The sequence below is a fragment of the Salvelinus sp. IW2-2015 genome, linkage group LG1, assembly GCF_002910315.2.
Source record: "Salvelinus sp. IW2-2015 linkage group LG1, ASM291031v2, whole genome shotgun sequence".
In the NCBI taxonomy this organism is placed as follows: domain Eukaryota; kingdom Metazoa; phylum Chordata; class Actinopteri; order Salmoniformes; family Salmonidae; genus Salvelinus; species Salvelinus sp. IW2-2015.
Window position 1 is genome coordinate 9,077,002 of NC_036838.1, and position 15,714 is coordinate 9,092,715.

At 42.0% G+C, this 15,714-nt stretch overlaps 1 protein-coding gene across 1 annotated transcript in view; it reads right to left on the bottom strand.

The window, feature by feature from the left end:
* Positions 1-339: 339 nt before the first annotated feature.
* LOC111960623 (egl nine homolog 1) overlaps positions 340-15,714 on the bottom strand; it is a 34,362-nt gene continuing 18,987 nt past the window's right edge. Inside the window, exons 2-5 of the mRNA XM_023982703.2 lie at positions 11,267-11,386; positions 1,462-1,598; positions 1,037-1,104; positions 340-749 (exon numbers count right to left, since the gene is read on the bottom strand). Coding sequence (XP_023838471.1) covers positions 694-749; positions 1,037-1,104; positions 1,462-1,598; positions 11,267-11,386 — 381 coding nt within the window. The 3' untranslated portion in view covers positions 340-693. The remainder of the gene's footprint in view (positions 750-1,036; positions 1,105-1,461; positions 1,599-11,266; positions 11,387-15,714) is intronic.

The following is a 15,714-nucleotide window of genomic DNA, read 5'->3' on the forward strand; positions in this document are numbered from 1 at the left end:
AACCATACTGTACTGTTCTGGCGTGGTTAGGCATCATCCTCATTTACTAGAACCGTGCTGCAAAGGATCATGTGAAAAGAAAGTATCCAAATCAGCACAGTATGGTTTGAGTCGGCCTTATAGTGTGCATCAGGCAATAGCCGGACAGTGTGTCACAACCTCCTGTCGAGGGACATCATACACAGTCTTCTGTACCTTTTTTTCTTTTTTAACAGTGAGAGATCCATCCGATGGAGACCATGACAACCTGTCTGACAGATAAGCACATATGGGTACCCTTCTTACATCACCCCAAAATTCACAAGAATACAATTTCTTTGCATTCGGCTCCCTCCATACATATTTTTTCTCTCCAAAAGCTAATTTTTACACTGGCATTCTACACATTCTACAAAGGCAAAAAATCAAAGCAACAAGCAAAAACAGAAACTTGGGAAATAATGATGAGTCCTTGCAGTGCAATGACATCACATTCAGGGTCTCTGTGTGTGTGTTGTGTGTGTGTCAACTTTGGATATGAAGTGTAAAGAAAGCGGACTAGTCCGAGTTGGTTTCTTTCGTCTCTCTCCTCTTCATCCCACCATCCTTCTTCCTTCCTTCCCTCCCTCCCTCCATCCATCCCTCTTTCCGAATCTGTCCACAGCAGCAGCAGGTGATGGCAGTGGCGCCTCAGGACCAACCGCTTCTCTCATATTAGCTCAGATTCGACGGCTTGTTCAATTCTACCTTTACTCCCTTTTCTCCTGCACCTATAGGACAGAATAGAGAAGGAGGGAGAGCGGGGAGTTATATTTTATTCAACCAGTTAAGAACAAATTCTTATTTTATTCATTTATTTTCAACCAGTTAAGAACCAAATTCTTATTTCCAATGACTTCCTATAAATTCTTACTTCGTATGATGATCACTATGGTCCTGTAGTCATAAAGAATTAGTCTCACAGTGCTGATCTAGGATCATTTTATCTTATTTATTATGATCCAAAAGGAAAAACTGATCCTAGATCAGCACTCCTACTACCAGGACTCCATCTTACTTGTTAGGTATTTCTCCTTGGCCCGAGCTCGTTCATCGGCATCAAAATACCACACTGTTATGGCATACCTGGACAGCAAGTGAGACAACGAAAAAGAGAGGTCAACTAACATACAATTATTCACATAATAGGTATACATACTAACGCTACCCAACCATTTGTCATGGTCCAACTATTCTAACAGTATTGAGCATTTTCAAATATATTAAAGCTGGATAGTGTTGGTGGTGTTGCTTAATGTGGTAACACTTTACAATAATGTCTGTTCATAGATCAAGGCATGCATTAACCTAATGTAAAACTATGTCACAATTCACGCTTCAACCAAGTTCTCAAAATGGCCTGACGGATGCTTTACTTAAATKACATTACAATAAGCAACACAAAACAGGAGGTGTGGTATTGTGATGGAAGACACACCCTACCTGGTGTGGTATGCCGGCTGCACCTCATGGGGGTTCCGCCGGTCCGACCAGAAGAAGAGCAGGCGGTCGAACTTGGGTTCGATGTCGACGAACTGCGCCTTGGCCTCTGGGAAAATCCTCAGGATTCCTCCGTGTTCCTGCGAGACAAAACAAGTCATGTGTGACATCAATAAATTATCCAAACTTATCCAATAATTAATTAATTCAGAAATTAATAAAATTGTGTTCCCCCATTTCAATTTGTCAAAGAACATATCCCCTCATAAAACAGCAAAAGGTGCAAATAGAAAGAAATCATAAGGAATAAGAACCTTTAAAAACAACTTTAAGAACACCTACCGTTCTGGGCATTGAAACATTACTTTTTTCAAAATGCCATGCTGCAGCACGGTACATTGTTAATATGACAATCTTCCGCAGGGAAACCAAGCACCAAGTTTCATTAGCAATTGCAAATATCATCGAACAATAACCTTTGTAATTCAATATATTTAAATATATATATTTGCAGGCCAGTCAAAGGGCATTMCCCAAACTGTTGCCACAAAGTTGGAAGCACAGAATCGTCTGCTGTAGCATACAGATACTGTAGCGTTCTCYTGGCATAAGACAAATCCAGATTCGTCTGTTGGACAGCCAGATGGTGAAGCGTGATTCATCACTCCAGAGAATGCGTTTCCACTGCTCCAGAGTCCAATGGCGGCGAGCTTTACAACACTTCAGCTGACGCTTGGCATTGCGCATGGTGATCTTCAGCTGCTCGACCATGGAAACCCATTTCATTAAGCTCCCGACAAACAGGTCTTGAGCTGACATTTCTTCCAGAGGCAGTTTGGAACTCTGTAGTGAGTGTTGCAACTGAGGGCAGGCGTTTGTTACGCGCTACACGCTTCAGCACTCAGCTGTCCGTCCTGTGAGCTTGTGTGGCCTACCACCTGGCGGCTGAGCCTATGTTGCTCCTAGATGTTTCAACTTCACAATAACAGCACTTACAGTTGACCGGGACAGCTCTAGCAGGGCAGAAATTTGACAAACTGACTTGTTGGAAGGGTGGCATCCTATGACGGTGCCAGGTTGAAAGTCACTGATGGAGATTGCATGTCTGTGTGCTTGATTTTATACACCTGTCAGCAACGGGTGTAGCTGAAATCCACTAATTTGAAGGGGTGTCCACATACTTCGGTCCATGTAGTGTATGACGTGACCCTGACTGTGCAGAAAAAAAAGTGATATGAGGTTCGGGAGCGAAACAGGGTTGCATTTTGGTTCAAACCATTTGTACCAGATTCACCTTCAGTTGTGGCTAAATTAACCGCTTGTCTGCAAATAGCGGGGAGGAATGAGGAAGTAAACTCAGTGTCCTCTCACTGTCAACTGCGTTTATTTTCAGCAAACTTAACGTGTAAATATTTTTATGAACATAACATGATTCAACAACTGAGACATAAACTGAACAAGTTCSACAGACAAGGTGACTAACAGAAATTGAATAATGTGTCCCTGAACAAAGGGGGGGGATCAAAATCCAAAGTTACAGTCAGTACCTGGTGTGGCCACCAGCTGCATTAAGTACTGCAGTGCATCTCCTCCTCACGGACTGCACCAGATTTGCCAGTTCTTGCTGTGAGATACCCCACTCTTCTACCAAGGCACCTGCAAGCTCCCGGACATTTCTGGAGCAGTATGGCTGGTGGCATTGTCATGCTAGAGGGTCATGTCAGGATGAGCCTGCAGGAAGGGTAACACATGAGGGAGGAGGATGTCTTCCCTGTAATGCACAGCGTTGAGATTGCCTGCAATGACAACAAGCTCAGTCTGATGATGCTGTGACCCACCACGCCAGACCATGACGGACCCTCCACCTCCAAATCGATCCCGCTCCTGAGTACAAGCCTCGGTGTAACGCTCATTCCTTCGACGATAAACGCGAATCCGACCATCACCCCTGGTGAGACAAAACCGCGACTCGTCAGTGAAGAGCACTTTTTGCCAGTCCTGTCTGGTCTAGCGACGGTGGGTTTGTGCCCATAGGCGACGTTATTGCCGGTGATGTCTGGTGAGGACCTGCCTTCCAACAGGCCTACAAGCCCTCAGTCCAGCCTCTCTCAGCCTATTGCAGAAAGTCTGACCATTGATGGAGGGATTGTGCGTTCCTGGTGTAACTCGGGCAGTTGTTGTTGCCATCCTGTACCTGTCCCGCAGGTGTGATGTTCGGATGTACCGATCCTGTGGAGGTGTTGTTACACATGGTCTGCCACTGCGAGGAGGATCAGCTGTCTGTCCTGTCTCCCTATAGCGCTGTCTTAAGCGTCTCACAGTACGGACATTGTAATTTATTGCCCTGTCCACATCTGCAGTCCTCATGCCTCCTTGCAGCATGCCTAAGGCAAGTTCATGCAGATGAGCAGTGACCCTGGGCTTCTTTCTTTTGGTGTTTTTCAGAGTCAGTAGAAAGGCCTCTTTAGTGTCCTAAGTTTTCATAACTGTGACAGTAATTGACCTACTGTCTGTAACCTGTYAGTGTCTTAACAACCGTTCCACAGGTGCATGTTCATTAATTGTTTATGGTTCATTGAACAAGCATGTGAAAAAGTGTTTAAACCCTTTACAATGAAGATCAATGAAGTTATTTGGATTTTTACAAATTATCTTTGAAAGACAGGGTCCTGAAAAAGGGACGTATCTTTTTTTGCTGAGTTTATGTGTCTGTTGCTATTTACTCTATGCAGATAAATGTGGTTCGGTGTACACACATGACATGGAAAACAAACAGAGGACCAATCACGTCCACGGATAAAGCTGTTACCACGTGTAGCGTTTTCTGGGATTTGGCTCAGTGTGAGTTAAGAGGAAAATGAGCAACACAAAAGCAACAAACACAATGACACACAGCCCTGAATGCTGATTGGCTGACAGCCGTGGTATATCAGCCCGTATACCACAGGTATGACAAAACATTTATTTTTACTGCTCTAATTACATTGGTAATCAGTTTATAATAGCAAAATATATGTGATATATGGGTGATATATGGGGCGACAGGTAGCCTAGTGGTTAGAGCGATGGCCCAGTAACCGAAAGGTTGCTGGATCGAATCCCTAAGCCGACAAGGTAAAAATCTGTCGTTCTGCCCCCGAACAAGACAGTTAACCCACTGTAGCCCGTCATTGTAAATAAGATTTTGTTCTTAACTGACTTGCYTATTTAAATAAAAATATGGCTATGGGCTGTGTCCAGGCACTCCGTGTTGCGTTGTGCTTAATAACAGCCCTTATCTGTGGTATATTGGCCATGTATCACACATCCCAACACATACAAATAAATGCATGCAAACACACATAGGTGCACACGCATCCCTACACACACACCCCTTGAAACACGCAGGATAGAAATGTTAAGGGTGGGAAAATGTTAAAAGGAGAATGGCTTTTTCCTGTGGGTTAACCTGGTGCTAAACATAGCTATGAGGAATCTGCACGGCATGATTTACATAACTTATGAATGGAGGTTTGCTTGGGGGCCGGTGTGTGACAGGTATGTGTGAGGGGTGTGTGTGTGTGTGTGTTTGCGTGTGACCGCGTGGGGTCCGGTGTGTGTGTGTGCAGTGTGTGAAGAAGACATGAGAGCGGGGTCTGTTGACCTTCAAACATGCACGTTTCCCCAAGCTTCTCTGGGGGATCAAGTTAACCGTTCGCCTCCTAAGGGGGGCTGGGGAATGATGAGGAACTAGTGGGTATGAGAGAGTAGTAACTTGGTCTTAACCCTACATCATAAGTATAAAATAACTAAAAGGGAAGGTATTGCTATTTGGAGTGATTTTAGTGGCAACATAAATTTTATCTGATCTCAATCATTTTGAAATGATTCAAAATGATTCAATTCAGATTCTATTTCTGTCAGCTCTAATATCACTCCATAGTGCCATGTGGATACACTTAAAAAGCCAAATGATACCTCGTGCTTACATGATTGAAAATCAGTTAAACAGTACCTTAATCACTTTTAGTTGACTTTATGTGCTAATAGATTGGCTAACCAAATACTCTCTCTATTCAGAGATTGGCCATTTCATTGTGTAGGTATTTGTAAATAAGTGCCATGTACTATCTTGGTACCACAACTTGTGTCCTCTTGGCTGTTTCCTTCATAGTAAATCACAGCTATGCCTCCAATTTTGTTACCCACTATGAACTTATAAAGTTAACTGAAAAAATGTGGAAATACCGTTTAACTTATTTTTTATATGTACGAGGTAACAATCGGTCTACAACATGGTTTCTACAAGAACCAACACCGAATCGAGCTCTTTGAGGGTGTTTTCACAGTCCTCTTTAAAGTGAACTCTTGRRWAAAAAAAAAAGAGAAGGTAATTACCTCAGTTCTCTTTGTATTCACACTTCCCCTGCCTTTAAAATGAGGACTCAACTATTTTGCCAGTTCACTTCACCTATTCTGTGATCCGAGTCCTCTTTGCATTCAAATTGAAATGTTTAGAAAGGAACCAAGACATTTTTCTAACATTCACTCAATGCACTCAGGATTTTTACAAAGTGCAAGACAAGCCATTCCATCAGTTATCGGACAGCGAGACATACCTACTTATATTTTGGAAGCTAATTAGATTGCATTTAGTTAAAAGATTTCAGACAATCATTTTTATCAGAAGATCCTATTAACATGTGCCTTCAGAAAGTATTCAYACCCCTTGACATTTTCCACATTTTGTTGTGTTACAAAGGGGGATTAAAACTGATTTAATTGTAATTTTGTGTCAACGACCTACACAAAAGTCTTTCTGGGTAAGTCTCTAAGAGCTTTCCACAATTGGATTGTGCAACATTTTGGATTCAGGACAAAAAGTTTGTTGCAAACAGGATGCATTTTTCAAATATATTTGTATTCTGTACAGCTTGTCTTCTTTTCACGCTGTCAATTAGGTTAGAATTGTGGAGTAACTACAATGTTGTTGATCCATCCTCAGTTTTCTTCTATCACAGACATTAAATTTGAACTGTTTTAAAGTCACCATTGGCCTCATTGATACACCATCCAAAGTGGAATTAATAACTTCACCATGCTCAAAAGGATATTTTTACCCATCTACCTATAGGTGCCCTTCGTCGCAAGGCATTGGAAAACCTTGGTCTTTGTGGTTGAATCTGTGTTTGAAATTCTACTGAAGGGGCGTTACAGATAATTGTATGTGTAGGGTATAGAGATGAGGTATTCATTCAAAAACCATGTTAAACACTGGGGTTGAAAACTTATTGACTCGCATTTCAGCTTTAAATTTTTTATCCATTTGCGAAAATTTTGACAAAACAATTCCACTTTGACATAATGGGGTATTGTGTGTTGGCCAGCGATAAAATACTTTCTGAAGGCAATGTAAATATTATTAGTAACAAAGTAAATAGCGGAAGAATAACTGCAGATTAAATAATGCTGTAATTGAAAATGTACACCCAATGTAGGCTACTGCTCCCTTAAGAGCTAGAATTGATTTTGTACCCTGTTGTGATTCTCACCAAATATGTTGCTGAATAAACATCTTATGAAGCTCCCTTAGCCTATAGATCACATACTGCAAATAACTAACCTTAACTAAAATGTATACACATATTTTGGAATTTCTGTGTATCCTTGACAATAGCTAATCAATATAAAAACAAACAGCACTTTTTTTTTTGCAAAYCTGCACATCATCTCTCTTTTGTTTTGTGGCACCAATGTGAGGGGTTATGTCAGGGGAAACCCGTGTTGCAGTAGCCTAGTGTGGTGCAAGAATAATGACAAGCGAACCTCAGGAGCTTAAATTGCCCTAAAAAAGGGAACCGGAATTCAAGCAACCTCTCGAGATCACGTGGTGGGCTATGGAAAGCTGTTTTAACATGTATTCATTGAAATTCTATTTTTTTTGTATCAATAACTCCCAATAGGATTCAATGGAGAAACCGGTGTTTGTGAGTTCGATTCCCCCGGCAAACTTTTTTTCCTCCCCGAAAATACTATCCACTGCTGCTCCTCAGCAGTGCCAGAAGAGCTGTGCTTAGGCCTACATAATGTCTATATTACTGTAGCAACAGGGTTAGGGTCACGGCGCCCTGCGCATCTTTGCTGCAGCGCTCCTAACTTGGTGCAACACACGTGTTGCTGTGTCTTCCTGTTGGGAGCAGGGAAGATATGTAGCAGCATGCAAATGTARTCCTGCCCCCATGAAGGTCATTATCATAGAATTATAGATATAATTTTTTTTTTAATCAATATCAAAAAATATTTTACAATTATATCAATAATTAAAAAAAAATCATATCAATAATAAAAAATATAGATATTATTTTATTTATAAAAATCTATTTTAATATTAATAAATCGTTTTTGGGATATAAAAAATTTAATTATTGATTTAAGAAATTAAATTATTGATATAAAGGAAGACAATTATTGATATAAAAATGTAATGTATTTGTGATGAAACATCTTTCCATATGGGGGCTCTTTTGAGGGGTCTGAGTTCCTTTGGAGTGTTCACACTGCACACAAAAAATTCTGCGAAAATTGTCTGAAAGGGACCAAGTGTGGAAACACCCTGAGTATCTGCACGGTGTAAATGGCACCAAACACACATACTTTATAATTCATCCTGCAGTCCCAATTTGTCTTCTGGGCTTACCCAGGCCTCCTTTTAGAAACGTGATCTGTTAATCAATCTGTTAATAAACCCATAGTGTAGATCAGTGTTTCTTAATCCTGGTTGTGGGAACCCAAAGGGCTGGACATTTTTGCTTTGCCGTAGCACTACACAAGTCATTCCACTAATCAACTCATCCTCAATCCTTGGATTAGTGGATTTGTGCAGTGCTAGGGCAAAAACTAAAATGTGCACCCCTTTGGGTCCCAAGGACCAAGATTAACACTGCTGTAGATGGCACAGACCAAGTCTTGGTGTAATCTAACATCCTATTATGTGCTCTGAAATATACTGAACAAAAATATAATTGCAACATGTAAAGTGTTGGTCCCATGTATCRTGAGCAGAAATAAAATATCCCCGAAATCGTCCACACGCACAGCAATATTATTTCTCTCACATTTTGGCACACATCACTGAAGCTGGAGACTCATATCTCCCTCACTAGCTTTAAGCACCAGCTGTCAGAGCAGCTCACAGATCACTGCACCTGTACATAGCCAATCTGTAAATAGCCCATCCAACTACCTCATCACCATATTGTCATTATTTTATTTATTTTGCTCCTTTGCACCCCAGTACTGCTACTTGCACGCTCATCTTCTGCACATCTATCACCCCAGTGTTAAATTTGCCATACTGTAATAATTTCGCCACAATGGCCTATTTATTGCCTCAACCCCCTTATCCAACCTMATTTGCACACACTGTATATAGACTTTCTCTATTGTGTTATTGATTATTCCATGTGTAACTCTGTGTTGTTGTTTGTGTCGCACTGCTTTGCTTTATCTTGGCCAGGTCGTAGATGTAAATGAGAACTTGTTCTCAACTACCCTACCTGGTTAAATAAAGGTTAAATAAAAAAAAATTGAGGTTCTTGTCTCTCATCATTATTGAATCTTTGCTAGCTAGCTACATGCCAATGATTTGTTTAGCACAGCAATGTCGAATTAATGTAATTATTGAGAAAAGAACTAACGACCAGCCCGCTTGGGTAGCAATTTCAGAACATTTTTGGGGAAAAATATTTGTGTAAATATGTTGGCAAAAGTTTTTAAAAGTAATGACTCCCTCATACCCGGGAATTATCGTGTGACAACTCCCTCCATGGGCTGTATCCCGGCCCTTGGCTTCGCCTAGGGTCTCAGAACAACCCTTATTGGGAGCTGTCAGATAATAATTCCCAGGTTCTCAGGCATTATTGCTTAAATATTTCCCAACCCCTGGTCCTCGAGTACCCCCAACAGCACACATTTTTGTTGTAGCCCCAGACAAACGCACCTGATTCAACTAATTGAGGGCTTGATGATTAGTTGACAAGTTGAATCAGGTGTGCTTGTCCGGGGGTACTGGATGAGTGGAAGTGGGAAACACTGATGATGCATCAACTTCTCCAGCATTCCTCAAACTATTCCACGGAGACCTCCAACCATTCCATATATGTGATAGTCCAGAGCTAGCACACCTGATTCAACTAATCCTGAAGCCCTTGATTAGGTGAATCAGGTGTGCTGGTTCAGGGCTACAACAAAATGTCCGGGATGTCCGATGGTGAGGCATTTGCAAGTTTAGGGTCGTGCTCAGTAGGGCACACCATAGGGAAATTACACAACAGTAAATTAAAATCTGTCTTTATTGGAAAAGTTTAGGTAGTTCCTCTTGTTTCACTCTGTTTTCTCCTTACTGAACATGACCCAGGTAAGATCTCTTAAGTGGTCCTAATTTAATAATTAGCTGCTAATCTTATACCAGGCCTGTAGGGCAGTGAGACTGACAGCTTCTCTTCTGTCGAGTCTTACAAGGACCTAGGCTGCAGCCCTACTATATGACCCCACTAGTGGACTCCAAACTGATAACTTCTTATCTCCCTATTCACGTTAATTCTTTCAGATCTGAGAGGAGGGTCAGCAAAGGTAAGGGGGAAAGAGCAGGGAGGGAGCTATCGTATTAGAATTAAGGCCCACAACGTCAGAGTGGGAGAGTGAGAGGACCTGCCTGCCTGTCATCCCCATTCCAGCATAGTTTCCACCTGCAATCACAATGTTCTAGTGGTAGCCSTGGGGTTTGTTCTAGAAGTTACTGCCACCCCCTTTGGTGCATGAATGTCTGCGTCTGTGTGGSATTGTGTGTATTATTTGTGCAATTGAGATAAATGTAATAGCAGTGAGTGCCCACATTAGCTGTAAATTATGCAGACTGTGTCCATTACATGTTTTCCGTCCCAACAGGACTCCATAGTCAGCCATGTCAGAAATGGCTTTTGTCATCACTTGTCACACCGTAGCATGTATGGTTGTCATATTAGAACAGCTTCAGATTCACAAGGTGTTGGTATCCCTCTGATTTGTCTATCAGAGACTGTCCTAATACGGACGCCATACATACGGTACGGAGTCAGTCACCTGACGACTCAACCGGAATTCTTCCGCTGCTCTATCGTTTGCTACATACTTCAGTCAGACTGGATCATCTCTAACCAATCAGAGTTTCAAAGCCAATGATACATTTTCAAAACGACGCTTTGCCAACGTGTGTTCTGGCTCTGTCCCAACCCATATTGGTTTCTGGAGCAAGGAGTTTGGGTAGCCAGGCAATGGAGTCAGTGTACAGTATGTATGGGATTAATCCATAGCGTGTCAGTACCTGTTTAGACACCCCCCCTTTCCCCTTTATCGGAACAACGCTTCTCTCCTCCGCATAAACTCATTTAGTGGGCTGGTTGGTGAACTTTGGGATTACATCCAGACACTGAACTCTAAAGGGTGACTGGCATGGAATTAACAGAGTCAATATTCAAAGCCACAGTGTTGTTCCCGGCAGAGAGAACTGGTTGCAATGACGTCATTATGGCATCTTTGATGAAAAGGCCTTGTATAGATCTACTGTTTTTTTTTAAGGAACCAGAATTGTTTTTACTGGTTAGAATTTGACCAAAATATGTAGTCGTTCCCATGCCATCTAGATCTTGTCATGAAAAATACTTCTTTACCCGGTGAAGTCTCCTCAAACAGAGAACCAGTTTACAACTTGTTTACAACAAGCCAAATTTTGGGTTAGTATAAACTAAATATTGGACATAAAGTTTGCTTTCAGTTCATTGTTTTGACATACCTTAGCCTCCCAGTCTTTATTGAGATAGTAAATACACGTTACACATCTCCCATCGCCGTTAGGGTTATCCACGTGGCGTACATACCCAGTCCCGTTGCCCGGGTAACAGGCCACCATAGCCTGAAAAAGAACATGAGAAGGGCATGTCAGGAGGAAATATTTTGGGTGGCCATTTTGACAGTGTCGTAAAAGTTATCACAGAAGATAAAAATGCTTCCCAACAGTAGACATACTTTCAACACCTATTTCTGAGATGTCCATGCAAGTCAGCAATAAATTACACYGGTTCAGGATATCATTGCAGATGCAATTCAGTTGCTTGGCTGTTGCTTTCCAAATACATTTTTAAATGTGACAATCATTACAATGCATTTCGCAACAAATGATTAACGCATAGCCAATTGTTTAAAGTGACCCCTTTTAACACGCTATTATTCTATGTMATTTCAGAATACTTGTCTCCATGATTAGGCTACACTCTGGTAAAGCATATAATAGAACAGCATATTTCCTATTATGAAATTGTCATGTCATTTAAGAAGTCTTGTTGATTCATAATGGATAATACTGCTATTGAAATGCATGTGTATAAAAAGTGTATATACTCAATTATTCCTGTTCAAAGCATGCTAACAAAAAAGAGATTCACAAACAAAAAGGCTAGCTTGTTATTCATAATTGCTGATATGTGAAAGACGAGGCCGAGGCGCGACTGACACACTTGCTGGGCTGATTTGAAAGGAAAGAGGCTAATTGGAGTAGCCAAGTTGTTTTTGCTGTGTCATCAATCAGGCCTTTACTTCAAGCGTTAGAAAACAATAGGTCAGAACTGTTGGCTAACGAGCATTTTCCCCCTTTATTATGTCGGTCTCTGGGTCACAGGCACAAGTTGTTACGTAACAAACCGTGGGTGGATTTGTACATTTTTCTTTATGCACAGATAAATAAAGATGTATTTTTTAAATAAATGGATACATCCTTTTGGTGCTCGGGTATTGCCACGAGACCGGGCCAAAGTGGAGGGGAGGGACACACACACACATGCCTTTTGCATGGTCATTGGAGATGTATAGTACTTCCAAGGATATAGGCTACAATTGAGTAGTCGCAAAGTAGTATATTTTGTCAGACTTTATTTGGATAGTCCCATATAGATGATCTACAGATCAAAAGAGATGGCACTGTGTTCTGATATTGATTAATTAATTGTTAGGAAAGAGCTTGCAAAAAAGGCATTTCACTGTCTTTGTGCATGCGACAATACAACTTGAAAGTACAGATGGTCAAACTTTCAACAAACAAGGCAAAAGTAAACATGTCGTCCCCCACGAAAGATGCAGCACCTCCCTTGGATCTATCAGTGTAATTTTATAAATTACAGATCTCTAACGCAAGATGCATCATTCACCCAAGTTTAATCAAAATCGGGCCAGTGGTGTCTGAGACATTGCATGGGTTAGCTATCATATCCCTGAGCGCGTGTGCCAAATTTAATCGCAGATTAAGAGATATGTGCCCATYATAGTGCCACCATGTTGTCAATATGAATGTTCTTGCATATGTTGTGTCTTGACAGTGTTCGCAACATGTGTACCAAATGTTGTTACAATACGAATATCCTTGACTGATTTATATGTATTACTTTGCAAGACCAAGCCCACGTGAATGTTTATTGGTCAATAGCGGCCATGTTGTTTTGGGTACTAGTCTGGAAAATATTGCGTTGAGACTTCTGTCTATAGATGCCACATATCAAGTTTTGTGCATAGGTAATTCTGTGCTGTAGCGTTTAAGTGTTTTTCACAAAATTCTAAAGGGCGGAATGTGTAATTTTGTAAATGCCAGATCTCTATGGCAAAACACATCATTCACCTAAGTTTTCGTCAAAATCAGTCCAGTGCGGTCTGAGAAATCGCGTGTGACGAACGAACGTACGGGGACTCATTTCATCACGGGGGACAACTATCTGTTGATAAGCTACTACTTGCTAAGGTTAAGATTAGGGCTAGGGTTAGTGGATAGTTAGTTGAAATGTTGTTGACAGTTATTGAACATCTACAAATCATGTACAAACCATTTATTTGGGACTATCTAAATAAAGTGTTACCATATATTTCATATCTAATCACAGAAACAGAAGACATTGATGTGACAAATCATTCGATTCCAAAGTAGGCAAACTGACAACACTCTGAATTGGAACTGCTTTCCAAACAACATCCCTGTCAAGTTCCTATAGCAAGTCCTCTTCAATTATACTCTACAATAATCATAACTATGCTCCACTGATAACAGAATTCCGATAGGTTCTTAGACTGTCAACAATGGCCAGAGTGTAACCCACCCCCCCCACCGGACTGTATGATACTATGACATGAGACTGCTTACACTGCTGTTTTCCCCAGATTACCGGGCTCTCTCTGTATGTGCTTATTTGTGAACTGGAAGGCCTTCTGATCTCTTTTCCATCTGTGGAGGAGGACGGAGAGGTGGGGTGAGACGAGATGAGGGGAGAGGGAGGCTGTTAACCACCAGGATGTTCTGCACGTCTCCCGTTCACGCCTCTCCGCCAGGGTCATTTCCAGATGGTGGAAACCCCCTCGTCTTTTTATTTAAGAGAGGCCCGCACGCAAAAGAAAGGAAATCAAAGAGAGGAAAGGGGGGTCTGAGGTCACGAAATAAGTCAGCGGCGCTCTGGGTCAGACTTTGAGTCTAACTGGGATAGGCGGTGGGTGATCAAAATTGTGTGTGTGCGTGTGGTTGTCTGTCTGTGTGGAGACCATGCCGTGAAGCGAAGGCCAGACTGTGTGATAACCAAGGTCTTGATTTTTTTGTTTTGCACAACAGAACAATCCATCCCCGAAAGTTTTGGAATGTCGAGGTCGGAACGTTGGGAATGAGGGCAGCAGAAACTTGAAAAAAAGGCCCACTGCTATTGTTTGAATTTTTCTGCTTAGCTCATCAGGATAGGGCGGCAGGTAGCCTAGCGTTTAAGAGCATTGGSCCAGGAACTGAGAGGTCGCTGGTTCCAATCCCCGAGCCGACTAGGTGAAAAATCTGATGTGCCCTTGAGCAAGGCACTTAACCCTAAATGCTCCTGTAAGTAACTGTGGAAAAGAGCTTCGGCTCAATGACTTGACCTTTTTGTAATATAAATGACGATGCTTCGATCTCTCCCACGCTCGCCCTCGGATTCCGTTGAGTGATCTCCACGCTGCAGCCGGCAGTCAGTGACAGGCTATGCATGACACATGACAGCCCCCACAATCCACTCGCCATTATTTCAACTGTTATCCAACCATTAGCGCTTTTCCTGCTGGCAGGTGCAAGCTGGGCTCGAAATGGAGGGAACCACCGACACACGCAAACAAAAACAAAMGACGATTCGGGACAAAGCTAACACRGCTCCGAGGGCTGACGCAAGTCGAGGGAGTGAACGGGTACATGCGGAAGATAACGTCAGAYGCCATTTGAAGACATGGAGTGTGGGGCTGAAGTGCGTCAGAGAGGTTTCGCTCAGTGCGAGAGGGGTGGTGAGCCGTTGGGGTTTACATTATGTGGGCATTGCGTCATTTGGCTTCTGGTGGTCATGTCTCGCATGCCATGCTATGCCTCCTATCAGCTCTGTGCAAGAGCGATTTCTCAAGTGCCCCCATTAAGAGAGGGCAGGTGAATGGAGAAAAAGGGTGAGGGGGTTGGCAGACATACCACCTTCATACAGGCAGTGCCCGTACAAAACCTAGGGTTGTAAAATTCCGGAAGCTTTCAATAAATTCCCTGGTTTTCTAGAAATCTTGGTTGGAGGATTACGGATTTCCTGCTTTTTCGCTCCTGAATCCAGGAATCCAAAAACAGGGATTTTGGAAAAACCAGGGAATTGATTCAAAGTTTTGCAACCCTACGCATACCATATTATGACAACAGCGGTCTACAAAACAAAAGAAACATCTCATACTGTAAGCACTTAATATGCATAACAAGACTGTTATAGGGGGTTGAGGGTAATTTGGTAACGTTGACCTTTTGCTGCTTTTGTTACTTTATTTTCCAGATGTTTAATGAATGTTTTATGTTAATAAAGTTGATGGTGATCAGTTACATTTTATACCGCACTGCTGCACGCAGACGTGAGAAAGCCAATGTATGCGTTATGCCATAGACATGTATTGGAGCGAGGTACTCGCTTACTGTAGGCACAATGCATAAATGGGTCACAGCTCTGAACTGTATAAGGCCACACAAATGGAATAGGCTATATTGCACTTATAGCCATTGCGCATAATGCACTTCAACACTCCAGTCTTTGCACACTTGGAGTGAGTGTATCTGTATCTGAGTGTAAATGTCTGAGTATTCCTGTGTTTGTGTGTCTGAAGGTGAGGGTGTCTGTGCATGTTTCAGTCTTTCTGTGTAATTGCATGGTTCAACGTTTGAAAGTGAGTGTGTGT